The sequence below is a fragment of the Theropithecus gelada genome, chromosome 17 (assembly GCF_003255815.1).
Source record: "Theropithecus gelada isolate Dixy chromosome 17, Tgel_1.0, whole genome shotgun sequence".
In the NCBI taxonomy this organism is placed as follows: Eukaryota; Metazoa; Chordata; class Mammalia; order Primates; family Cercopithecidae; genus Theropithecus; species Theropithecus gelada.
The window spans coordinates 53,754,967-53,781,990 of NC_037685.1; the positions used below are offsets into that span (position 1 = coordinate 53,754,967).

General features: G+C 43.3%; 1 protein-coding gene across 2 annotated transcripts in view; it reads left to right on the forward strand.

The window, feature by feature from the left end:
• ZMYM5 (zinc finger MYM-type containing 5) overlaps window positions 1-21,568 on the forward strand; it is a 28,035-nt gene extending 6,467 nt beyond the window's left edge. The window contains exons 3-5 of one of the 2 annotated variants that reach the window (XM_025364389.1): window positions 5,924-6,416; window positions 6,657-6,750; window positions 21,203-21,568. In XM_025364389.1, the coding sequence (XP_025220174.1) occupies window positions 5,934-6,416; window positions 6,657-6,750; window positions 21,203-21,243 (618 nt within the window). In that variant the 5' untranslated portion in view covers window positions 5,924-5,933 and the 3' untranslated portion in view covers window positions 21,244-21,568. Of the gene's footprint in view, window positions 1-5,923; window positions 6,417-6,656; window positions 6,751-19,723; window positions 20,234-21,202 lie in introns of those variants that run through there. The other variant, XM_025364391.1, reaches the window with a different exon arrangement.
• The last annotated feature ends 5,456 nt before the right edge of the window (window positions 21,569-27,024 follow it).

Here is a 27,024-nt window from a genome sequence, read left to right on the forward strand (position 1 = left end):
CTGCAACTTTTACCTCCCGGGTTCAAGCGATTCTCCTGCCTCAGTCTCCTGAGTGGCTGGGACTCCAGGCACATGCCACCACACCTGGCTAATTTTTTTTTTTTTCTTCTGAGACGGAGTTTCGCCCTTGTTAATGGAATAATCTCAGGTCACCGCAACCTCTGCCTCCTGGGTTCAAGCGATTCTCCTGCCTCAGCCTCCTGAGTAGCTGGGATTACGGGCATGCATCAGCACGCCCGGCTAATTTTGTATTTTTAGTAGAGGTGGGGTTTCTCCATGTTGGTCAGGCTGGTCTCGAACTCCCGACCTCAGGTGATCCACCTGCCTTGGCCTCCCAAAGTGCTGGGATTACAGGCATAAGCCACCGGGCCTGGTCATAATTTGATATTTTTTGCACTCTCTGATATGGACCAGGCCATATGCTGGAGATTTGCATGTCAACTCACCTCATTAAAAAGCTTAAAGCTGGCCGGGCGCGGTGGCTCAAGCCTGTAATCCCAGCACTTTGGGAGGCCGAGACGGGTGGATCACGAGGTCAGAAGATCGAGACCATCCTGGCGAACACGGTGAAACCCCGTCTCTACTAAAAAATACAAAAAACTAGCCGGGCGAGATGGCGGGCGCCTGTAGTCCCAGTTACTTGGGAGGCTGAGGCAGGAGAATGGCGTAAACCCGGGAGGCGGAGCTTGCAGTGAGCTGAGATCCGGCCACTGCACTCCAGCCCGGGCGACAGAGCAAGACTCCGTCTCAAAAAAAAAAAAAAAAAAAAAAAAAAAAAAAAAAAAAAAAAAAAAAAAGCTTAAAGCTATATGTTAACCCCATTCACAGTTTAGAAAACTAAAACTCCGTGAGGTGACATAATTTGCCTGCTGCCACATAGCTAATTGGCTAAACAGCATCTTTTTCTCTGTTTTTAGACAATATTGTAGAAATATTCAAAATTTTCTTATGGTCTTGTGTTTATAGAATTAAAGTTTTTGACGGTTAAGTTATAAACACAATGGCTTTTAGTAGTGTTTTTTTGTTGTTGTTTGTTTTTTTTTTTTTTTTTTTCTTTTTTTTTTTTTGAGACGGAGTCTCACGCTGTCGCCCAGGCTGGAGTGCAGTGGCCGGATCTCAGCTCACTGCAAGCTCCGCCTCCCGGGTTCACGCCATTCTCCGGCCTCAGCCTCCCGAGTAGCTGGGACTACAGGCGCTGCCACCTCGCCCGGCTATTTTTTGTATTTCTTAGTAGAGACGGGGTTTCACCGTGTTAGCCAGGATGGTCTCGATCTCCTGACCTCGTGATCCGCCCATCTCGGCCTCCCAAAGTGCTGGGATTACAGGCTTGAGCCACCGCGCCCGGCCGTTTGTTTGTTTTTTGGGTTTTTTGTGTTTGAGACTGAGTCTCGCTCTGTCTCCCAGGCTGGAGTGTGCAATGGCGCCATCTCCACTCATTGCAAGCTCCACTTCCCGGGTTCATGCCATTCTCCCCTGCCTCAGCCTCCTGAGTAGCTGGGACTACAAGCGCCCACCGCCATGCCCGGCTAATTTTTTTTTGTATTTTTTTTTTTTTAGTAGAGATGGGGTTTCATCATGTTAGCCAGGATGGTCTCGATTTCCTGACCTCATGATCCACCCACCTTGGCCTCCCAAAGTGCTGGGATTATAGGCGCGAGCCACCGCACCCAGCCTTTAGTAGTGTTTTAACTTATTTATAATTTGGGATTTAAGCATAGGTGAATATTTTATCTTTTTTTAAAGGTAGATGACTGCAGTGAACTGAGTATAAAGAGTACTCTGTATTATTTTCTGTGAGAAAAGTAAAATAGAACCTACCAGCCACAAGAAGATACTGTGGGCTGGGCGCAGTGGCTCAAGCCTGTAATCCCAGCACTCTGGGAGGCCCAGGCGGGCAGATCATGAAGTCAGGAGACTGAGACCATCCTGGCTAACACGGTGAAACCCCGAATCTACTAAAAATACAAAAAATTAGCCAGGCGTGCTGACGGGCGCCTGTAGTCCCAGCTACTCGGGAGGCAGAGGCAGGAGAATGGTGTGAACCTGAGAGGCGGAGCTTGCAGTGAGCCTAGATCACGCCACTGCACTCCAGCCTGCGCCACAGAGTGAGACTCCATCTTAAAAAAAAAAAAGAAGAAGAAGATACTGTGGAGTCAGTTATAACTCTTTTCCAGAAATTATTTTCCTTTTTTTCATTATTTTAAAAAATTTTTAGTAGAGGTGGAGTCTCACCATGTTGCCCAGGCTGGTCTCAAACTTCTGGGCTCAAGCAGGTCTCCCAGTTGGCCCCCAAAAGTGCTGGGATTAGCAAGCATGAGCCAACATTCCTGGCCCCCAATTTTTTTCGTTTCTTTTACAAACCTTATTTTAAACTGGTTCCTTAAATTCATTATTTCTTTATCTTTGAAACAGCCTTATTTAAATGTTAATTTTGTTGTTGTAATCAATTGGCTCATCTTAACAAAAGATAAGTAATTTTTAACAATTGTTTTCCACATTCATTGCATATAATATAGTGGCTAAGAAATAGGTTTTAGAGTTAGATTTCTTTTTTTTTTTTTTTGAGACGGAGTCTCGCTCTGTCACCCAGGCTGGAGTGCAGTGGCCGGATCTCAGCTCACTGCAAGCTCCGCCTCCCGGGTTCACGCCATTCTCCTGCCTCAGCCTCCCGAGTAGCTGGGACTATAGGCGCCCGCCACCTCGCCCGGCTAGTTTTTTGTATTTTTTAGTAGAGACGGGGTTTCACCGTGTTAGCCAGGATGGTCTCGATCTCCTGACCTCGTGATCCGCCCGTCTCGGCCTCCCAAAGTGCTGGGATTACAGGCGTGAGCCACCGCGCCCGGCCTAGAGTCAGATTTCTTGGATTTGAATCCTGACTAGCTTTTTTGTGTGTGTGTGTGTGTTTTTTTTAGTAGAGACGGGGTTTCACCGTGTTAGCCAGGATGGTCTCGATCTCCTGACCTCGTGATCCGCCCGTCTCAGCCTCCCAAAGGTGACTAGCTTTTTAAGTAATGGTAAGTTAGGCAGGTTACTTATCTCCTGGCTCTTAGTTTCCTAATTGGCAAAATGGGAAAAATAATAGTTCCTTGCTCACTTAAGTAAGTGTTATCTGAGTTAATATATATAATAGCATAATACATACTAAAAATAAATGTTACCTATTTCATGACTATATGGATTATAGATTAAATTGGGAATTTTTTTTTTTTTTTTTGAGATGGAGTCTTGCTCTGTTGCCCAAGCTAGAGTGCAGTGGCACAGTCTTAGCTCACTGTAACCTCCTCTGCCTCCTGGATTCAAGCAGTTCTCTTGCCTGAGACTCCTGAGTAGCTGAGATTACAAGCACCTGCCACCACGACTAATTTTTGTATTTTTAGTAGAGATGGGGTTTCACCATGTTGGCCAGGCTGTTCTCAAACTGCTGAACTCAAGTAATCCGCCCACCTCAGCCTCCCAAAGTACTGGGATTACAGGTGTGAGCTACCACGCCCGGCTGGGAAATTTTTAGAATAAAAATGTTACCATATTTTGGCTGGGCACAGTGGCTTACGCCTCTTATCTCAGCACTTTGGGGCGGATCATGAGGTCAAGAAACCAAGACCATCCTCGCCAACATGGTGAAACACTGTATCTACTGAAAATACAAAAATTAGCTGGGCGTGGCGGCGCACGCCTGTAGTCCCAGCTACTTGGGAGGCTGAGGCAGGGGTTGCAGTGAGCTGAGAGGTGTCACCACTGCACTCCAGCCTGGGCGACAGAGCGAGACTCTGTCTCAAAAAAAAAAAAAAAAGCATATTTCAGTATGAGATGTTTAAAATAAAATGGAGTGATGACTGCCTTTTGAAGTGTGTTTTCTTAATCATTCAACACCTGTAAAATTCCCACCCCATTTCACTCTCAAGTTTCTACTCAGAAAATTGAGGCCAGAGGCCAGGCCTAGTAGCTCACACCTATAATCCCAGCACTTTGGGAGGCTGAGGCAGGCGGATCATCTGAACTCAGAAGTTTGAGACCAGCCTGGGCAACATGGTGAAACTCTGTCTCTAGCAAAAATACAAAAAATTAGCCAGGCATGTTACTCAGGAAGCTAAGGCGGGGAGATCACTTGAGCCTGGGAAGTGGGGGTTGCAGTGAACTGAAATGGTGCCACTGCACCTGGGTGACAGAGTGAGACTCTTGTCTCACAAAACAAAAAGAAAAAAAGGACTGAGGCCAGGCCTGTTGTGGTGGCTCATTCCTGTAATCCCAGCACTTTGAAAGGCCTAGGCGGGAGAATCACTTCAGCTCGGGGGTTCGAGACCAGCCTGGGTAACATAGACCTCACACCAAAAGAAAAAAAAAATTGCAAATTGAGGCCAGCATGTATAATCCCATGTATTGTTTCTGCATGCTTACATGCATTCCAGTTATACTTACTTTTGCCTTCTTTCAGTTGAGATAGAGGTGATTCTTTTTTTTTTTTTTTTTTTTTTTTTTGAGACGGAGTCTTGCTCTGCCGCCCAGGCTGGAGTACAGTGGCCGGATCTCAGCTCACTGCAAGCTCCGCCTCCCGGGTTCACGCCATTCTCCTGCCTCAGCCTCCCGAGTAGCTGGGACTACAGGCGCCTGCCACCTCGCCCGGCTAGTTTTTTGTATTTTTAGTAGAGACGGGGTTTCACCGTGTTAGCCAGGATGGTCTCGATCTCCTGACCTCGTGATCCGCCCATCTCGGCCTCCCAAAGTGCTGGGATTACAGGCTTGAGCCACCGCGCCCGGCCGAGGTGATTCTTATACATGATCAATTTCATTACCACCTGTGCACATGTCCTTATCTCTCACCTTCTTAAGAGCCACCCATGTTTCATCAGTTTTTCACTTCCAGATTTTTCAACTATTGTCTCTGCTAGATTCTTTCCTTCATCATAGCTTAGTGCATAATAAGTATACAAATGTTGAGTGTTAACAAGTTAAGAATTTGGGGCTAGGCCAAGTACCATGGCTCATGCCTATAATCCCAGCACTTTGGGGAGCCAAAGCAGGAGGATTGCTTGAGGCCAGGAGTTTGAGATGAGCCCAGGCAATGTAGTGAGACCTCCTCTCTCCGAGAAATTTATGGAGCATTAGCTGGGCTGTGATGGCAAGAGCCTGTAGTCCTACCTACTTGGGAGGCTAAGGTGGGAGGATTGCTTGAACCCCGGCGTTTAAGGCTGCAGTGAGCCAGGATCACGCAACTGCACTCCAGCCTGGGCAACAGAGTGAGACCCTCTCTCAAAAGAAAAAGAATTTGGGGCCTAGCATTAGAGCCCTGAGTTTAAGTCCCAGTGTTATCTGGAACAGTTTAGTTAGCTTCCCTAGACCTCAATTTCTTGAACTGTAAGAGTAAATTATACCTACTATCGTGGAGTTTTGATAATTTTACGTTCTGTAAAAAGCCCGTTGCATAATATCTGGCATAAATGGACTTAATGCTTTCTGTACAAGGGCAAAAAAGATGCATAAAGATAATCACATACTTATTTTGGAAGAAGAGATTTTGGAAAGAGAACAATGGCAGGAGACACTTGGGAAATAGGGCCATATCATAAACGCTGTAGTAGATAAAAGCATATGGAATATAAGTGATTATATTAGGACCTTAAGTTATTGGTATTTAATTTAATTATTTTGTTACTATTTTCTAATTCAAAGGAAACGCATTTTTTCACTGTAAAGAGTGACTAAAGTGAGTACTATAAATTGATTAGAATTTTTTAAAGGACTACCGAAATTATATGATTAATGTCCATCGAACTCTGAAGTAAACATTAGTTAACAGTAGAGGAAAACCAGAGTGGATATCAGGTATCACAAAAAATAATTTGAAAAATTTACCTGTGCTATTTTATTGTAGTAAAATGCAAAAATCATAACATACTAGAACTTTTTCTTTTCTGTCTCTTTACAGGTTCATTGGCATGGATAAATGTTCAGTGGGAGGATTAGAATTGACTGAACAGACTCCTGCTTTATTAGGGAATATGGCCATGGCAACTAGTCTCATGGACTTAGGGGATTCCTTTGGTCATCCAGCTTGTCCTTTAGTTAGTAGATCTAGAAACTCACCAGTGGAAGATGATGATGATGTTGTATTTATTGAATCTATACAACCTCCTTCAATTTCTGCTCCAGCAATAGCTGATCAAAGAAACTTCATACTTGTGTCATCAAAAAATGAAAAGCCACAAGGAAATTATTCTGTAATTCCCCCTCCTTCAAGAGATTTGGCGTCTCAGAAAGGAAATATAAGTGAGACAATTGTTATTGATGATGAAGAGGATATAGAAACAAATGGAGGAGCGGAGAAAAATTCTTCCTGTTTTATTGAATGGGGACTTCCTGAAACTAAAAACAAAACCAAAGATTTGGACTTCTCCACTTCCAGTCTTTCAAGAAGTAAGGTAAATGCAGGAATGGGTAATAGTGGTATCACTACAGAATTGACTCTGAAATACGTTATTACTAATGTTACAACCTTAGAAACAGGTATAAGCTCTGTGAATGCTGGGCAAGATATGAACATAATGATTACATATAAAACATCACTATAGAATACCAACTTGGGAGATGTCGCTAAAGGACTTCAGTCAAGTAATTTTGGTGTTAATATACAAACGTACACCCCATCTTTAACTCCACAGACCAAGACTGGAGTAAGACCTTTTAACCCTGGTAGAATGAATGTGGCAGGAGACTTATTTCAGAATGGAGAATTTGCAACTCATCATAGTCCTGGTAAGCAGCAAGTGATATTTCTACCTCAAGTAAATAAACATTTGGCTGTTCTTTTTAGTGCTCATATCTATTTTATTCACATTCTCTGACTCTGTTTTTGTTTGTTTGTTTGTTTTCGGAGACCAAATTTCGCTCTTGTTGCCCAGGCTGGCTGGAGTACGGTGGTGCGATCTTAGCTCACTGCAACCTCCGCCTCCCAGGTTCAAGCAATTTTATTTTTTCCTGCCTGAGCCTCCTGAGTAGCTGGGATTAACTTTTTATGTTTTTGGTAGAGACAGGGTTTCACCATGTTGGCCAAGCTGGTCTTGAACTCCTAACTTCAAGTGATCCACCTGCCTTGGCCTCCCAAAGTGCCGGAATTACAGGCATGAGCCACCGCTCCCAGCCTTTGACTTTCATATTAAGATAGAATATTTTACTTAATAAAACTGTATGGTTTACTTGGTCTCTGAAACTTTGAAATTTTAATCTATTTTATCCAGTATGATTTACATCTAAAGTATTTCAATTGAAATACTTTACCTTCTTTAGCCTTCTTTCTTTGTATAAAAATCAAAGGATAAAGATACAGTGAAATGAAAGAACAAAGTAATATATAATGATTGGATTTTATTTTATTTGTAATTATTTAAAATTTCAATTTTTGCTTAAGTTTTTATTTTTAGGCTGTTTTTATCCCTGATTTTAGTTTGTATTTATTTGTTTATTTATTTGAGACAGAGTTTCGCTCTCTTTGCCCAGGCTGGAGTGCAGTGGCGCCATCTCGGCTCACTGCAGCCTCTGCCTGCTGGGTTCAACTGATTGTTCTGCCTCAACCCCTCAAGTAGCTGGGATTACAGGTGCGCCCGTCTCCACACCTGGCTAATTTTGTCTTTTTAGTAGAGACAGGATTTCTCCATGTTGGCCAGGCTGGTCTCAAACTCCTAACCTCGGGTGATCTGTCCACCTCAGCCTCCCCAAGTGCTGGGATTACAGGTGTGAGCCACTGCACCTGGCCTGATTTTAGTTTTTAAGTTGGCGCTTTATTATTTGCTTAATTCTGAAAGTTGGAAAACTTTCTTGCCTTTAAATCAGGGAACTGTATTTTTAGAACTTACATGGATAGTCCTATTCTGATATAATTAAAATATAGCAAGTTTTTTTTTAAATAGCAATACCTTTTTGTTGCTTTTGTATGACTCGTGAGGGGTTTGGAGGAGAGTTGGTATTGTTTTTTTTGACCATTTTGGTGTTTATAGCCTGTTGAATTTTAGGAAAGGACTGAAAGGTAACGAGAACCTGAGAACCGAATCGTGTTGTTACTTTCATGGAAAATAGTGCTTTCCCCCCCCCCCACTTTTTTTTTTTTTTGGAGACAGAGTCTGTCACCCAGGCTGGAATGCAGTGGCACAATCTCGGCTTACTGCAATCTCCGCCTCCTGGGTTCAAGTGATCCTCGGGCCTCAGCCTTCTGAGTAGCTGGGATTGCAGGCGTGTGCCACCACGCCCAGCTAATTTTTTGTATTTTTAGTAGAGATGGGGTTTCACTATGTTGGCCAGGCTGGTTTCAAATTCCTGACCTCAAGTGATTCACCCGCCTCAGCCTCCCAAAGTGCTGGGATTACAGGCGTGAGCCACTGTACCCGGCCAACTTTTTTCCTTATTTTTAAAATAATCTTATCTTCTGGTTATGAAATACTATGTGATTATTATAGAAAATTTAGAAAAAAATTATAGAAATCAGAAAATATGTCTCCTTACCCTAGTAACTAGAAATAATGTGACCATTGTGAAGATTTTGGTTTGCTTTCAATCTTTGGTTTTTAAAAATATAATTTAGAGCATTTTTTATATTGTTTTATATCCTGCTTAATCTAAATGCTAATACTTTATGTCATTATAAAAATATAGGCTGGGTGCAGTGGCACACCCCTGTAATGTCATCACTTTTTGAGGCCAAGAAAGAAGGATTACTTGAGGCCAGGAGTTTGAACCCAGCCTCGGTAACATAGCGAAGACCTCATCTCTATAAAAAGTAAAAAAAAATTAGCCAGGCACCATGATGTGCACCTGTAAACCTCAGCGCTTAAGGAGGCTGAGATGGGTCACTTGACACCTGGAGTTTGGGGTCACATTGCGCTTTGATCCTACTGCTGTGCTCCAGCCTAGGCGAGAGACAGAGTGGAACTCTGTCTCTAAAAATATGTATATGTAAGTTTTAGTAACCACAAAATATTTGTCTGGAGTACTCATTCCGCTACGTATTTTTTTCATCATTTACATGCTTTTTCTTTGTTTTGAAGCTATAATAAATACGTATATTTACATTTTTTATTTTTTCCATAGGGTACTTATTCTCAATTTTTTTGGTCTCAGATTTACTCTTAAAATGAAGACCCCAAAAGTTTCTTTTATTTCTACTGTTAGATATATTAAAAAGTAAAGGTTTAGCCAGGTATAGTAGCATGCACCTGTAGTCCTAGCTATTCAAGAGGCTGAGGTGGGGCTGGGCATGGTGGCTCACACCTGTAATCCCAGCACTTTGGGAGGCCAAGGCAGGCAGATCACTTGAAGTCAGGAGTTTGAAACCAGCCTGGCCAACATGGTGAAACCCCATCTCTACTAAAAAAATAGAAAAGTGGCCAGGCGTGGTGGCATGTGCCTGTAGTCCCAGCTACTCAGGAGGCTGAGGCAGGAAAACCAGTTGAACCTGGGAGGCAGAGGTTGCAGTAAGCCCAGATCACTGCACTGTACTCCAGCCTGGGCAACAAAGTGAGATTTGTCTCAAAAAAAACAAAAAAAAGAGGCGAGAGGTGAGGTAGAAGGGTCACCTGAGTCCAGGAGTTTGAGTCCAGTCTGGGCAACATAGCAAGACCTAATGTCTTTAAAAAATAATAATAATGGATGGACGTAGTAGCTCACATCTGTAATTGCAGCACTTTCGTAGGCTGAGGCAGGAGGATCACTTGAGCCTAGGAGTTTGAGGCTACAGTGAGCTATGATCACAACACTGCACTCCAACCTGGGTAACAGAGTGAGACGCAGTCTCAAAAAATAATAATTACCCCGGGTGTGGTGGCTCTCACCTGTAATCCCAGCACTTTCAGAGGCTAAGGCGGTCGGATCACCTGAGGTCAGGAATTCAAGACCAGCCTGGCCAACATGGTGAAACCCTGTCTCTTCCAAAAATACAAAAAAAAAAAAATTAGCTGGGCATGATGGCATGCTCCTGTAGTCACAGTTACTTGGGAGGCTGAGACATGAGAATTGCTTGATCCCAGGATGCTGAGGTTGCAGTGAGCTGAGATCATGCCACTGCACTCCAGCCTGGGCAACAGAAATTTTTTTGTCTCAAAAAATAAGGTAAAATCTTAAGAAAAATTAAAACTATTCATTTCACAATAATTACCTATTATATAACATAAATAACATTTATAATGAAAAATAACTATTTTCAAAGAAATTTAGTGAAAAGTAACATTGTCTTACATTTTTGCAAATCTCTTTAAAATCTAGCTTAATAGAAGACAGATATACCTAGCTTCTCGCATGTATTTCTGTATTGAGTCTGTTGCAGTATTTTATTTTGCTTGAAGTGTAAGAAGAAAATCTGGCCTCACATAGATAGGTGGTTGGAGAAGGGAGGACTATTTTCAACGTCTTTTTAGATGTGGATAGTTTTCTTTTGATGCAGCACCAAAACTTGACAATTAGTAGTTTTCGAGGTTGTTAGAATGTGGGATTTGTAACCATATAATTCAGTTTTCATCACGAGGCTCAGTGGCTCATGCCTTGAAATCCCAGCACTTTTCGAGGCCAACGCAGGCGGATCACTTGAGGCTGGGAGTTTGAGACCAGCCTGGCCAACATGACAAAATCCCGTCTCTACTAAAAATGCCAAACATTAGCTGGGCGTGGTTGTGCATGCCTATAGTCCTAGCTACTGGGGGGCTGAGGCATAAGAATCACTTGAACCTGGGAAGCAGAGGTTGCAGTGAGTTGAGATCACGCCCTTGCACTCTAGCCTGGGCAACAGAGTGAGACTATCATAGTGTTGGGATCCCACTGTGTTTCCTGGACTAGAGTGCAGTGGCATGATCATAGCTTACTACAGCCTCAAACTTCTGGGCTCAAGTTATCCTCCCACATCAGCCTCCTGAGTAGCTGAGACTACAAGCGCATGCTGTAACACCCTGCTAGTTTTTTTTTTCTTTGGTAGAGACAGGGGACTATATTTGGTACAGACTGGTCTATTAGTTTAAAATGTATTGATTTTGAATGGATTTTTAACCTTTGTATTACTTAATAATGTGCATTGGTTATTTGGAAAATATTGGTTCACTCAGATCCTCCTAAATGTTGACACTTTAGGAAGCTGTCAAGTTAATGGTAGTGGATACAAGTTTTCAAAAATTCGCCTTTTTTTTTTTTTTGGCCAGTGACAGCCCTCAGGAGGTCCTGCGAACATGTGCCCGAAGTTTTCAGAAATTCTGATTTTTCACATGAAAGCTCACATTTTCTCATCAGCAACAAATACTCTGTTTTCTTGAAGTGATAGACTCTTTTGATTGATTTTTGAGAAAATATCTCCAGTAGTCATAGTTTGTCATTTTTTCAAGTAAAAATGGTATTCCATGAAAAGTGGCTAGTTCAACTTAGAGTCCAGCAACTGTTTAAGCACTTTTCTGCTTTTCAATAAGATAACCTTTGTAGTTTGGTATGAAACAGAAATGCTTTATGCATATTACCCAGTTTGTCATACAGAAAATTAAGATGTCAAAGGCTAAAATTTAGTGAAATTATTAATAACTTTCACTGTTTCACCAAAGACATCTGTAGTAAAGATGATTTTTGTCCCTGGTTCCTGGAAGAGAGACTCTGAATCCTTAAAATTTCCAAGTATCTTTGCTATACTCATAAGCTCCTTGGATCATACCTGAATTTACGCGAAGAGATGAGATGACTCACAGTGGGGTCTAGACACTAGAAAGATGAATAATAGGATTGAAATTTGGGTCTTTGAGCCAGCCCAAAGTCTGGGAGGGGAGGGGATCTGGAGCTGAGTTCAGTCATATGGCCAATGAGTCATGTCTACGTAATGAAACCCAAATAAAACACGGTAGACTTTGAAGTTCAGTGCAGCCTTATGGTTGGTGAACACATCGGCGTACCAGGTGGGTGATGCTACTGCTTCCACTGAAAGCTGGCCCGGAGATTCTGCATTTGGGGCCCTCCCAGACCTATGAGCCTCTTCATTTGGCTGTTTCTGATTTGTATCCTTTGTTTTAAAAAAACAACAAACAACTGTAAATGTAAGTATAGAGCTTTTCCTGAGTTCTGTGAGTCTTTCTAACAAATTATCCAACCTTGGGAACCCCTCCCAGATTTGTGGCCAGTTGATTAGAAGTGCAGCTGGTATCTGAAGTGAGGGCAGTGTTGTTGAGAACCAGGCCTTTAAACCTGTGAGGTCTGATGCTGACTTTGAGTACATTAGCATCAGAATTGTTTTCCATATATACCAGTTGGTGTTAAGATAACATTCATAAGTGAAGGTGACACTTTATTTTTCACAAATGCGTACTAGTGAAAACTGCTAGTACGGTTTAGTTCCATTGCCAGAAGTTTTGCATTTCCATCATTAATGCAAATGCCACGTAGTACAAAAAGCAATAAATCTTGGTATTACTATGGAAATAGTTTGACTTCACACATTACCTTTTGTTTCTTTTTCTAATACAATGCTGAATACAAGTAGACTATAAAACATTGTTTTGTTCTTGACCTCAGGGAAGCATTGGACATATCATTATTAGATCATATTAAATATTATTATCTGTTAATGCTTATATGTCATTTAGTAGTTTGTTATTTGGGGTAGTTTCTACTGTTGCATTTACAAACTGTTTCTCATAAACATCTCTAAGTTTGGCACCCTTATTTTCTTGAGAAGTTTTTAGAAGTAGATTTGCATTCAAGATGTCAACATATTTTTAAAGCATCCGATGGTTAATACAAAATTCCCCCTACCACCAAATTGTGTTACTTTTCCTGCAGCATTAGAGTTTCAGCTGGGTGCGATGGCTCATGCCTATAATCCCAGCACTTTGGGAGGCCAAAGTGGCTGGATCATTTGAGCTTAGGAGTTCGAGACCAGCCTGGCCAACATGATGAAACCCTGTCTCTACTAAAAATACAAAAAATTAGCTGGGCCTGGTGACAGCCACCTGTAATCCCAGCTGCTCAGGAGGCTGAAGCAGGAGAGTCGCTTGAACCCCAGAGGCAGAGATTGTAGTGTAGTGAGCCAATATTGCACCACTGCATCCCAGCCTGGGCAGCAAGAGCGAAACTCCATCTCAAAAAAAAAAAAAAAGGGTTATTTTTCTATATTGTAAACACTCCTTAACAAGGAGGTGTTACTATTTAAAGCTTGCTAAACTGAAAGGTAGTATCATCATAATTTGCATATCGTTTACCATTGACAAATATATTTGAAATTTTTAATAAATTTTCTCAAATTCACGTCTGTCACCCATTTATTACTATGTACATGTCTTATTAATAGTTAAACCTGAGACAACATAGAACACTTGCAATCTCTAGGTTGTGTTAAAAGCAATGAAGGTGTCAAAGACTTTGAAATAATGTCCATTGAAAATCATCCTTTTGAGTCTATTTTTACTTATTTATTTTTTGAAACAAGGTCTGGCTCTTTCACTCAGGCTGGAATGCAGTGGCACAATCTTGGCTCACTGCCAACCTCCACCTCTCAGGCTCAAGCCATCCACCTACCTCAGCATCCCAAGTAGCTAGGATTACAGGTTTGCATACCACCATGCCTAGCAATTTTTTTTTTTTTTTTGAGACGGAGTCTCACTCTCTCGCCAAGGCTGGAGTGCAGTGGCGTGATCTGGGCTTATTGCAAGCTCCGCCTCCTGGTTTCACACCATTCTCCTGCCTCAACCTCCTGAGTAGCTGGGACTACAGGTGCCCGCCACCATGCCCGGCTAATTTTTAAAATATTTTTTAGCAGAGATGGGGTTTCACCATGTTAGCCAGGATGGTTTCGATCCCCTGACCTTGTGATCTGCCCGCTTCAGCCTTCCAAAGTGCTGAGATTACAGGCATGAGCCACTGCGCCCGGCCCTTTTTTTTTCTTTTCTTTTTTTTTTTTTTTGAGACAGAGTCTCACTCTGTTACTCAGGCCAGAGTGCAGTTCACTGCAACCTCCGCCTCCCAGGTTCAAGCCATTCTCCCGCCTCAGCCTCCCTAGTAGCTGGGATTACAGGCGTGTGCCACTGTGCCCAGCTAATTTTTGTATTTTTTGTAGAGGTAGGGTTTCTCTATGTTGCCTGGGCTTGTCTCGAACTTGTGAGCTCAAGCCATCCACCTGCTTTGGCCTTCCAAGTGCTGGGATTATAGGCATGAACCACCACACCATGCCTGTTTATTTCTTTCACTCTTTGTTTTAAAATAATTTCTTACGTTTTAGATATTTATTGTTTGTTTTAGATGTCATTCATGTTTATGTAAGTAAGTATGAATTCCATCTTATATAAATAAAAGATCTTTCATGGAGTTTAAAACTAGAAGCCTTGCTATATATTTCTTTTATGTTTTAGTCTTCAAGACCATTTTTCACATTCTGAAGTAAATTAACATTGTATATTTGGGTTAATAGATGTTTTTTAGTATAGAATCATAATATAGACTGATATTTCACTATACAAAAACATTCCAGTACGGTAGCTCACACCCATGATCCTAGCACTTTGGGAGGCTGAGGCGGGTAGATCACTTGAGGCCAGGGTTGGAGACTAGCCTGGCCAACATGGCAACACCCCGTCTCTACAAAAAATACAAAAATTAGCCAGGCGTGGTGGCGAGCCCCTGTAATCCCAGCTACTCAGGAGGCTGAGGCAGGAGAATCGCTTGAACCCAGCAGGCGGAGGTTGCAGTGAGCCAAGGTTGCGCCACTGCACTCCAGCCTGGGCAATAGAGCAAGACTCTGTCTCAAAAAATAAATAAATAAAAAAAATCTGTAGTTAGCTACTATACTGTCATTTCACTCAAATTGTAGGCATAATTGAGAATTATCAACGTTGTTTGAAAGAGATTTTGATTACTCTTGGATTTATTTTTATTCTTGTCATCCCTTTATCTCATTAATTTAACACTATATTTGATTTTTTTTGGTCCGGGGTGGAGACAGGGTTTCCATATGTTGCTCAGACTGGCCTTGAATTTCTGGGCTCAACCAGTCCTTCCACTTCAGCCACCTAAGTAGCTGGGATTACAGGCCCACAACGCTGCCTGGCCGTTTCAGATATTTTCTCTTCACCTGATACATTTGTGACTTAAAAATTTTAGCAGACTGGACGTGGTGTCTCTCACTCCTGTAACCTCTTAGCACTTTGGAAGGCCAAGGCGGGCGGATTGCCTGAGCTCCGGAGTTTGAGACCAGCCTGGGCAACATGGTAAAACCCTGTCTCTACTAAAATACAAAAAAGTAGCTGAAGGCCGGGCCCGGTGACTCATGCCTGTAATCCCAGCACCCTGGGAGGCCGAGGAGGGTGGATCACTTGAGGTCAAGAGTTCAAACCAGCCTGGCCAACGTGGTGAAACCTTGTCCCTAAAAATACAAAAATTAGCCGGACATGGTGGTGTATGCCTGTAATCTCAGCTATTTGGGAGGCAGAGGTAGGAGAATCGCTTGAACCCAGGAGATGGAGGCTGCGGTGAGCTGAGATCACACTTCAGCCTGAGTTGATAGAATGAGACTCTGTCTCAAAAAAAAAAAAAAAAAAAAAAAAAACAACTTTAATAGAAAGACTATGGGCCGGGCGCGGTGGCTCAAGCCTGTAATCCCAGCACTTTGGGAGGCCGAGACTGGTGGATCACGAGGTCAGGAGATCGAGACCATCCTGGTTAACACGGTGAAACCCCGTCTCTACTAAAAAATACAAAAAACTAGCCGGGCGAGGTGGCGGGCGCCTGTAGTCCCAGCTACTTGGGAGGCCGAGGCAGGAGAATGGCGTGAACCCGGGAGGCGGAGCTTGCAGTGAGCTGAGATCCGGCCACTGCACTCCAGCCTGGGCGACAGAGCGAGACCCCGTTTCAAAAAAAAAAAAAAAAAAAAGACTATTACTCTATTTAATAGAATGACTTGTTTGACACTTATATAAATGGAGCAGAAGGTCATGATAACTGCATTTAAATTATTTTGCTTATGATATAGGACAATGAGTTTCTATTGTTTATGAAGTATGGATGAATTTACATTCCTGAGTTCTCTGAAGGTCTGTTTTGGGGGACAAAAATTATAGAACTGTGTCGTTTAGATAATAAGATTTAATCTACAATTCTGGAGAGAATGTTAGAAAAACTTTCAGGTTAAAGGTGATGCTGAAAAACGGGTGAATGTTGAAAGCTTTTTTTTTTTCCCGAGACAGAGTATCATTTTTCCATCCAGGCTGGAGTGCAGTGGCGCAGTCTCGCCTCACTGCAACCTCTGCCTCCCGGGTTCAAGTGATTCTCCTGCCTCAGCCTCCCAAGTAGCTGGGATGTCAGGCGTGTGCCACCACGCCAGGCTAATTTTTTGTATTTTTAGTAGAGATGGGGTTTCACCGTGTTGGTCAGTCTGGTTTGAACTCTTGACCTCAAATGATTCACCCACCTCGGCCTCCCAAAGTGCTGGGATTACAGGCGGAAGCTGGCAGCACCAAAAGGAAAACCAAAACAACTGGCCCTTCATAAAGTACACGTAAAACTGCATTCTGTTTTATGAAAATAGGTTTCGCCAGGCGCGGTGGCTCGTGCCTGTAATCCCAGCACTTTGGAAGGCCAAGGCGGGCGGATCATGAGGTCAGGAGATCGAGACCATCCTGGCTAACACGGTGAAACCCCGTCTCTACTAAAAATACAAAAGTTAGCCGGAAAGTGGTGACAGGCACCTGTAGTCCCAGCTACTTGGGAGGCTGAGGCAGGAGAATGGTGTGAACCCGGGAGGCAGAGCTTGCAGTGAGCTGAGATCGTGCCACTGTACTCCAGCCTGGGGGACAGAGCGAGACTCCGTCTCAAAAAAGAAAAAAAAAAAAAAGAAAATAGGATTATATTTGTTAGAAAGGACCATTTAATTCTTTCTTTAACTTTTACAGTATACTATGTTTCAGTGAAAGTTCTCCAGTTCTCACATACTGTTGTATAAACAGTACAAAAAAAAAAAAAAGCTCATGAGAGAAAATACCTAAACTTAGAATTTGCTCTTACATCTGTCATATTTTTGTTGCATTATAAACATTTCTGACCGTGATACTCTAGGGAGTTGCACTTCTGATACCTAGCTAAGTCCTATCCCTCTTGCTGAGAATAATTGGGGAAAAAATGACAAAATGTGTAAAGTATCTGTTTAAAGACATCAAGAGCTACAAATAACAAATGGAAAAATTAGGGTTCCAAGATCTGAGAAGAACTGGGGCTGTTTTTCCCTATTGAATATGCATTCAGTTCCAGAAAAGGCTGCAGAGAAGCTAAATGGAGTTTTCAGTAGACACTGAGGACTCACTAAGAGGAGTACTGATAAAAACCGCCTTCCGACCTATGGATTGAAATACTAACATCATCCAGAGCCTCACAGATTGTTGTAATTTTTCATATAAAAATAGGCCAGGCGCAGTGACTCAGGCCTATAATCCCAGCACTTTGGGAGGCTGAGGCGGGTGGATCACGAGGTCAGGAGTTCAAGACCAGCCTGACCAATGTGGTGAAACCCCATCTCTACTAAAAATACAAAAATTAGCCAGGCGTGGTGGTGTGTGCCTGTAATCCCAGCTCCTTGGGAGGCTGAGGCAAGGAGAATCGCTTGAACCTGGGAGGCAGAGGTTGCAGTGAGCCGAGATCGTGCCACTGCACTCCAGCCCAGGTGACAGTGCAAGACTGTCTCAAAAAAAAAAAAAAAGTAAAAAGTGGCCAGGTGGGCCGGGCGTGGTGGTTCACGCCTATAATCCCAGCACTTTGGGAGGCCAAGGCGGGTGGATCACGAGGTCACGAGATCGAGACCATTCTGGCTAATACGGTGAAACCTCGTCTCTACCTAAAATACGAAAAATTAGCTGGGCATGGTGGCAGGCGCCTGTAGTCCCAGCTACTCGGGAGGCTGAGGCAGGAGAATGGCGTGAACCTGGGAGGCGGAGCTTTCAGTGAACCGAGATCGCACCCCTGCACTCCAGCCTGGGCAACAGAGCAAGACTCTGTCTCAAAAAATAAAAATAAAAAAAGTGGCTAGGTGTGGTGGCTCACGCCTATAATTTTAGCACTTTGGGAGAGCGAGGCAGGAAGATCGCTTGAGTGCTGGAGTTCAAGATCAGCCTGGGCAACAGAGTGAGACTTTGTCTCTACAAAAGATAAAAAAATTAGCCAGATGTGATGGCATGCACCTGTTGTCCAGCTACTCAAGAAGCTGAGATGGGAGGATCGCTTGAGCCCAGGAGTTCAAGGCTGCGGTAAGCTGTGATCATGCCACCGCACTTCAGACTGGGCAACAGAGTGAGAAGCTGGGACTACAAGCGAGCGCCACCACACCCAGCTAATTTTGTTTATTTTTTGTGGAGATGGGGTTTTGCCTTGTTACCTGGCTGGTTTCAAACTCCCGGGCTTCAAGTGTCCCAAAGTGCTGGAATTAGAGGCATGAGCCATTGCACCCTGCCTAGGCTGAGTCTTAAACTTCTGGCCTCAAGTGATCCTCCCACCTTAGCCTCCCAAAGTGCTGGGATTATAGGCATGAGCCTATAATCATGTCCAAAAGCTGTTTTTGAAGAGAGATTACAAAATAATTTTTTATTATAGGGCCTTGTTTCTCAAAGCTTCACCATCATCTGAGAGTTGGTTAGAAATGCAGAGTATCAGATCTCTTCTCAGACCTACTAATTTAGAATCTGCATTTAAACAAGATTCCCAAGTGATGTAATATGGACAGTAAAATTTGAGAAGCACCTCACCTATAAGTAATACTGTACCATTTTGAAGCTAACAGTAATTTATGATACTGCAGCTGCTGTGTAAGGCTAGGAAAGCTGAGTCTTTCCTAAGTAATCCACAGCCTGGATTAATGCCTGAGAAGTAATGTTTTAGAAGACTGGGAAATAATAATAGATTTATATTAAACTATTATGTCTAAAGTATTTTGAAAGTAAATGTACTAATGTCTACAATTTACTTGAAATACATAGAAAGAGAGGGATTGATTGTTTAGTGGTATAAGTAGACAGACAGATGTGATTAGGCTGGGAGTGGTGGCTCATGCCTGTAATGCCAACACTTGGGGAGGCTGAGGCAGATGGATGACTTGAGGCCAGGAGTCCGTGACCAGCCTGGCCAACATTAGAGAGGGAAATACCCTCTCTACTAAAAATAGAAAAAAAAAAAATCTAGCTGAGCATGGTGGTGTGCACCTGTAATCCCAGCTACTTGGGAGGCTGAGGCAGGAGATTCACTTGATCCTGGGGGACAGAGGTTGCAGTGAGCCGAGATTGTGCCATTGCACTCCAGTCTGGGAGAAAGAGAGAGATTCTGTCTCAAAAAAAAAAAAAAAAAAAGTGGCTAATATTTTTTGAGTGTGCCTGTGTGCCAGGCATTACTGTATCTCATGTGTTCTTCATAGCACTCTGATGAGTTAGGTGTCCTCAGTTAGTATATTTGTATAATCTATTACGCTCAGTAGATATTTGAACCTGGAGTCTGACTTAAGAGCTGATGGCTACCACATTACACAATTCCAGACGCCAACATTTATTATTATTGTTGGCACAGTGGAGTATCATTCACTTGAGATACAAAGTGGATAGTTGCCCTGGGATTGTGCATCAAGAGTGTTTGGCCTTAACCACATGTTTATACGCCTGCCTCATCTGTCTCTTAAACTCTTAAATGAAAACGTAAGTTATTTTTCTGATGTACATTTTGATTTGTTCCATGATTTTTTTCTTGTTTCATTTTTAAGATTCTTGGATCTCCCAGTCAGCTTCATTTCCCCGTAATCAGAAACAGCCAGGGGTGGATTCTTTATCACCAGTGGCCTTACTTCGTAAGCAGAATTTCCAGCCTACAGCCCAACAGCAACTTACTAAACCAGCTAAAATCACTTGTGCAAATTGCAAAAAACCTTTACAGAAGGGACAGACAGCTTATCAACGAAAAGGATCAGCTCACCTCTTTTGCTGTACCACCTGCCTTTCTTCCTTTTCTCATAAACGTACTCAAAACACACGAAGTGTAATATGTAAAAAGTAAGCAGTACCTTTCAACATTTCTTCATGTAGTCGAATACTAATGGTATAAATAAGTAATATAATTGCAGAGCTGGATAGATTTATGGGTAGAATTGTTGCAGGAGTGTCTTCAAGTTCATTGAGCTTGAGCTCCTAGAATATATCCAAGCCGTGGACTAGTATGTGCTGTATTTACTCTTGGCAGAAAAATGGAACATAAGTATGAAAATTAATTGCCCTCCTCCCTGCTACTACATTTGCCTCCCCTGCTTCCCCATCTTACACCTTAGTTCTATGAATTTATTACCAGCATTTTTGTTTGTTGGTTTGTTTTTGAGATGGAGTCTCACTCTGTTGCCCAGGCTGGAGTGCAGTGGCACGATTTCCACTCACTGCAACCTCCACCTCCCAGGTTGAAGCGATTCTCCTGCCTCAGCCTCCCGAGTAGCTGTGATTACAGGTGCCCGCCACCACACTCAACTAATTTTTTGTATTTTTAGTAGAGACAGGGTTTCATCATGTTGGCCAGGCTGGTCTTGAACTCCTGACCTCAAGTGATCTGCCCACTTCGGCCTCCCAAAGTGCTGGAATTACAGGTGTGAGCTACTGTGCCCAGCCTATGACCAGCATTTTTGAATGCATCTAAAAATCTTAAGAACTTGTGGCAAGGTTCTTGTGCTACGAAAGATTTTTATCTCTGACTCTTCTCGTTCTATATCGTTTAAGAACTCTTGGCAATAAAGCCAAAAGTGGATTTGCTGCATCCAAAGTTATACTTGATTTCTAGTATTAAATCATAAGAAAATGAAAAATGGCAATTATTATTAGTGTATTTGACTTGTATTAAAATGCAGTGTTCTGGCCGGGCGCGGTGGCTCACGCCTGTAATCCCAGCACTTTGGGAGGCCGAGGCGGGCGGATCACAAGGTCAGGAGATCGAGACCACGGTGAAACCTCGTCTCTACTAAAAATACAAAAAAAAAAATTAGCCGGGCGCGGTTGTGGGCGCCTGTAGTCCCAGCTACTCGGGAGGCTGAGGCAGGAGAATGGCGGGAACCCGGGAGGCGGAGCTTGCAGTGAGCTGAGATCCGGCCACTGCACTCCAGCCTGGGCGACAGAGCGAGACTCCGTCTCACAAAAAAAAAAAAAAAAAAAAAAAAAAAAAAAAAATGCAGTGTTCTTAAATTGTGTGTCTGTACCTTCTGTTTCAGAGATGCATCTACAAAGAAGGCTGATGTTGTTCTTCCAGTAGAATCAAGCAGATCCTTCCAAGAATTTTGTAGTGCATCTTGTTTGTCTCCCTGTGAAAACAACCGGAATCTTAAAAAAGGAGTTTTTAATAAGTCAAGATGTACAATTTGTAGTAAATTAGCAGAGGTCTGGATTTTTATATCTAAGTTGTTTAGGCTAACAGTGATAATTTTAACTTTTAAGTACTATTATGTACTCTTTCATCTACATAATGCACATGTTCTGGATGTATAACGTGAAGCTGAAAGGAAGAATAAGGATATGTTAGAACTATCCTATGGGATATTTTATAAATAAAATTCCATTTGCATAGCATCGAAAGTACACATCTGTTTCTATGGAATTAGTTGTGCTCATAAACAAGGCAATTGTTTTATGGTGGGTTTTGTTCTTCCTGATGACATTCAATAAAACTGTAGTCTCAGGAGTTGGGGGTCAAGGGCTGAAAAACTACCTTGGGGCCGGACATGGTGGCTCACATCTGTAATCCCAGCACTTTGGGAGGCCGAGGCAGGTGGATATCTTGAAGTCAGGAATTTGAGACCAACCTGGCCAACGTGGCAAAACCCCATCTCTACTAAAAATACAAAAATTAGCTGGGCATGGTAGCGTAAGCTACTTGGGAGGCTGAGGCAGGAGAATCGCTTGAACCAGGGAGGCGGAGGCTGCAGTGATCCAAGATTGCGCCACTGTACTCTAGCCTGGGCAATAGAGCAAGACTCTGTCTCAAAAAAAGAAAGAAAAACAAAAACAAAAACAACATACCCATCTAACAAACCTGCACATGTATCCCCTGAATCTAAAAGTTAAAATTAGGAAGCAACAGATCCTGGTACAAGAACACATGGAACAAGTGGAGTGAATGTATGCTGTTTGCTTAACATTAAGTGATACTGCGGTCTTCCCATTTCTTAGAAGAGAAGAAACGTGCATACAGGCAGTCCTCACTTTATAAAGTATTTGGTAACTAAATTTGGTGTTGGTTACCCTGAGTCATGCCTACGAAGGACATGATTTTATCACAGTTACCAGCGTGAGAACTACCCTGCTTCTAGTTATACAGTCCCCATCCTGAATACAGATCATATTGATTCCCTCAGCTCCCTCCGCAAATGTTGTAGGGCAGTGAACTTGACTTAAAATACTGACTAAAAATTGTTGATCCTTGGAGATAAGTGACTCACACATATAATCCCTACTGCTTAGGAGGCTGAGACAGGACGATCACTGGAGTCCAGGAGTTTGAGGTGGAGTGAGCTATGATTGTACCACTGCTTTCCAGCCAGGATGATAGAGCAAGAGACACTATCAAAAAAAAAAAAAAAGATTGTGACCCGTTTCTTTTAAGTGGGTCACGTCAAAATCTAAACCAAAGCCAGGTGTGGTGCTGCAAGCCTGTAATGTGAGCTACTCGGGGGGCATGAGTGGAGGGCTTGCTTGAGCCCAGGAATTCGAGCCCAGGGTAACATAGTAAGAACTTGTCTCAAAAGTAGAGTTCATTATCTGTTATTTCGGGAAGTTATTATTGATTGTATTGCTTTCCTATTAATCTTTTCCTCTTTTGTAAAATCAAAGTGATCTTACAAATAAAGGAAAAAAAAATATGTTTTTAAAAAATCTTTTACCAGCAAGGCATGGTGGCTCATGCCTGTAATCCCAGCATGTTGGGAGGCCGAGGTGGGCAGATCACTTGAGGTCAGGAGTTCGATACCAGCCTGGCCAACATGATGAAACCCCGTCTCTACTAAAAATAAAAAAATTAGCCGGGCATGGTGGCAGGTGCCTGTAATTCCACCTACTTGGGAGGGAGGGTGAGGCAGGAGAATCGCTTGAATCTGGGAGGCAGAGGTTGTAGTGAGCCGAGATTGTGCCACTGCACTCCAGCCTGAGTGACAGAGTGAGACTCCATCTCAGAAAAAAAGAAAAAATCTTTTCCCTGGGTATATCTTCCTCTGAGATATGATTAGGGATTCTTTGCTTCTGTTACAGAAACTAGTTATCTCATTGCTTGCTGTGCTAAACTAGTTACCTCATTGCTTGCTCTTCTAATCTGGTTCATATATCTTAGTTAACGACTTCTGGTTTTTCTTTTAGATTCGCCATGAAGTCAGCGTAAATAATGTAACACATAAACTGTGCAGTAACCATTGCTTTAATAAGTACAGATTGGCCAATGGTCTAATAATGAACTGCTGTGAACACTGTGGAGAGTACATGCCTAGTAAGAGTACTGGAAACAACATCCTGGTGATTGGAGGTCAGCAGAAGAGATTTTGCTGCCAAAGTTGTATTAACGAATATAAACAGGTAATTCTTTTTAATCAGCTTTAAATGATCAAATATATAGTAGCTTCATCCTTACAGCTTACATGAACCAGATTTATCTTAGAATCTCATTTAATTCCATTCTGTCATTGTGTCATTGGTTTGTCCCATCTCAAATATTCAAGTCTATAGATTGTTGTAAGCTTGTTTTAAAAGTTTACTTTGGGCTGGGTGCAGTGCCTCACTCATGTAATCCCATCATTTTGGGAGGCTGAGGCGGGAGGATTGCTCGAGCTCAGGAGCTTGAGACCATCCTGGGCAGCACAGTGAGACCTGATCTCTACTAAACATGTTTTAGAATTAGCCAGGCATGATGGCATGTGCCTGTAGTCTCAGCTACTTTGGAAGCTGAGGTGTAAGGATTGCTTGAACCTGGGAGATTGAGGCTACAGTGAACTATGATTGTACCACTGCACTCCAACTGGGCAACAGAGCGAAAGCCTGTCTAAAAAAAGAAAAAGAAAGAAAAAGAAAATGATCAGGTACAGTGGCTCACACTTGTAATCCCAGCACTTTGGCCAAGGGAGGCAGATCACTTGGGGCCAGGATTTCAAAACCAGCCTGGGCAACATGACAAAACCCCCTCTCTTCTAAAAATACAAAAATTAGCCAGGCAAGATGGTGTGTGCCTGTAATCCCAGCTACGTGGGAAGCTGAGGCATAGGAATCACTTGAACCCGGTAGGCAGAGGTTGCAGAGCCGAGATCATGCCACTGCATTCCAGCCTGGGTGACAGAGCAAGACTCTGTCTCAAAAAAAAAAAAAGAAAAAGTTTACTCCTGGATGAAGTTAAAAGACTAATTTTTCGGCCGGGCGCGGTGGCTCACGCCTGTAATCCCAGCTCTTTGGGAGGCGAGGCAGGTCGATCACCTGAAGTCAGGAGTTTGAGACCAGCCTGGCCAACGTGGCGAAACCCGTCTCTACTAAAAATACAAAAATCAGCCGGGCATGGTGGCAGGCGCCTGTAATCCCAGCTACTTGGGAGGCTGAGGCGAGAGAATTGCTTGAACCTGGAAGGTGGTGTTTGCAGTGAGCCGAGACCGCACCACTGCACTCCAGCCTGGGTGACAGAGCGAGACTCCGTCTCAAAAAAAAAAAAAAAAAAGACTAATTTTTCTTCTTTACCATTTAGCACTCTCCCTAAGCACTTGATAATTCTAGTCGCTCTACATTCTGACCAAAATTTGGAGCCAGGTGAGGTGCTTCACGCCTGTAATCCCAGCACTTTGGGAGGCCCAGGTGGGAGAATGAGCTGAGGCCAGGAGTTCAAGACCAGCCTGGTCAACATAGCCAGACCCTGTCTCTCCAAAAAAGAAAAATTAAAATGTGGTAGTGTCTGTTTTGTCTATCAGTTCTTCAGCCCATTTTTTTTTATTGAATTGTCTTTTTGTTACTGAGTTGTAGGAGTTCTTTGTATTATTCTGGATACATGTATTTTATAAAATAAATGTATTTGGAAAAATTTTTTTTCTTCTTTTTTTTTAAAAAAAAGAAAAAATAGCTGGGCGCGGTGGCTCATGCCTGTAATCCCAGCACTTTGGGAGGCCAAGGGAGGCGGATCACCTGAGGTCAGGAGTTCAGGACCAGCCTGGTCAACATGGTGAAACCCTGTTTCTACAAAAAATACAAAAGGTTAACCAGGCCGTGGTGGTGAACACCTATAATCCCAGCTACTCAGGAGGCTGAGGCAGGAGAATCGCTTGAATCTGGGAGGCAGAGGTTGCAGGGGGGTGGAAGTTGCAGTGAGACAAGATCACGCCACTGCACTTCCAGCCTGGGTGACAGAGCAAGACTCCGTCTCAAAAAAAAAAAAAAAAAAAAGACATATGCATAGTTGAAACTAGGCAGCCATGCCTCTCTCTCTCTCTCTCTCTCTCTATATATATATATATATATTTTTTTTTTTTTAAGACGGAGTCTCGCTCTGTCACCCCGGGCTGGAGTGCAGTGGCGCAATCTCAGCTCACTACAACCTCTGCCTCTCAGCTTCAAGCGATTCTCCTACCTCAGCCTTCTGAGTAGCTGGGATTACAGGTGCTCACCACCATGCCCTGCTAATTTTTGTGTTTTTAATAGAGATGGAGTTTTGCCATGTTGGCCAGACTGGTCTCGAACTCCTGACTTGAGGTGATCTACCTGCCTCGGCTCCCAAAGTGTTGGGAATATAGGCGTGAGCTACCATACCTGGCCTAGATTTTCTTAAATCACTTGCTTGCTACTCTGATCCCTAGAATGAAGTGCTCATTCTACCATGTGTACTTCAGTAATACAGAGTAACTCAGTGGGGCACAGTGGCTCACACCTGTAACCCCAGCACTTTGGGAGGCAGAGACAAGAGGATTGCTTGAGCCCAGGAGTTGGAGAGCAGCCTAGGCAACATAGTGAGACTCCATCTCTACAAAAAATAAAAAATTAGCCGGGCGCGGTGGCTCAAGCCTGTAATCCCAGCACTTTGGGAGGCTGAGACAGGCGGATCACGAGGTCAGGAGATCGAGACCATCCTGGCTGACACGGTGAAACCCCGTCTCTACTAAAAAATACGAAAACTTAGCCGGGCGAGGTGGCGGGTGCCTGTAGTCCCAGCTACTCGGGAGGCTGAGGCAGGAGAATGTCGTAAACCCGGGAGGTGGAGCTTGCAGTGAGCTGAGATCTGGCCACTGCACTCCAGCCTGGGCGACAGAGTGAGACTCCGTCTCAAAAAAAAAAAAATAAAAAATAAAAAATAAAAAATTAGCAGGCATGGTGGCACATGGCTGTAGTCCCAGCTGTTTCGGAGCCTGAGGCGAAAGGATGGCCTGAGCCTGGGAGGTCAGGACTGCAGTGAACTGTGATCACAACATTGCACTCCAGTCTTCGTGACAGAGCAAGACCCTGTCTCAAAAAAAAAGAAAAATAGGCTGGGCATGGTGGCCACGCCTGTAATCCCAGCACTTTGGAAGGCCAAGGCAAGTCAATCATGAGGTCAGGAGATCAAAACCATCCTGGCTAACATGGTGAAACCCCGTCTCTACTGAAAATACAAAAAATTAGCCGGGCATGGTGGCGGGCACCTGTAGTCCCAACTACTCAGGAGGCTGAGACAGGAGAATAGCGAGAACTCGGGAGGTGGAGCTTGCAGTGAGCCGAGATCACACCATTGCACTCCAGCCTGGGGGACAAAGCGAGACTCCGTCTCAAAAAAGAAAAGAAAAAGTAACTCATCAACAGTTGGCAAAGGCCAGGCGAGGTGTCTCACGCCTGTGGAGGCTGAGGCAAGTTCATCACTTGAGCTCAGGAGTTTGAGACCAGCCTGGGCAACATGGTGAGCCCCTGTGTCTACAAAAAATTAGCCAGGTGTGGTGACACACACCTGTAGTCCCAGCTGCTTGGGCGGCTGAGGTAGGAGAATCACTTGAACCCGGGCGGTGGAGGTTGCAGTGAGCCGAGATGGCGCCACTGCACTCCAGCCTGGGTGACA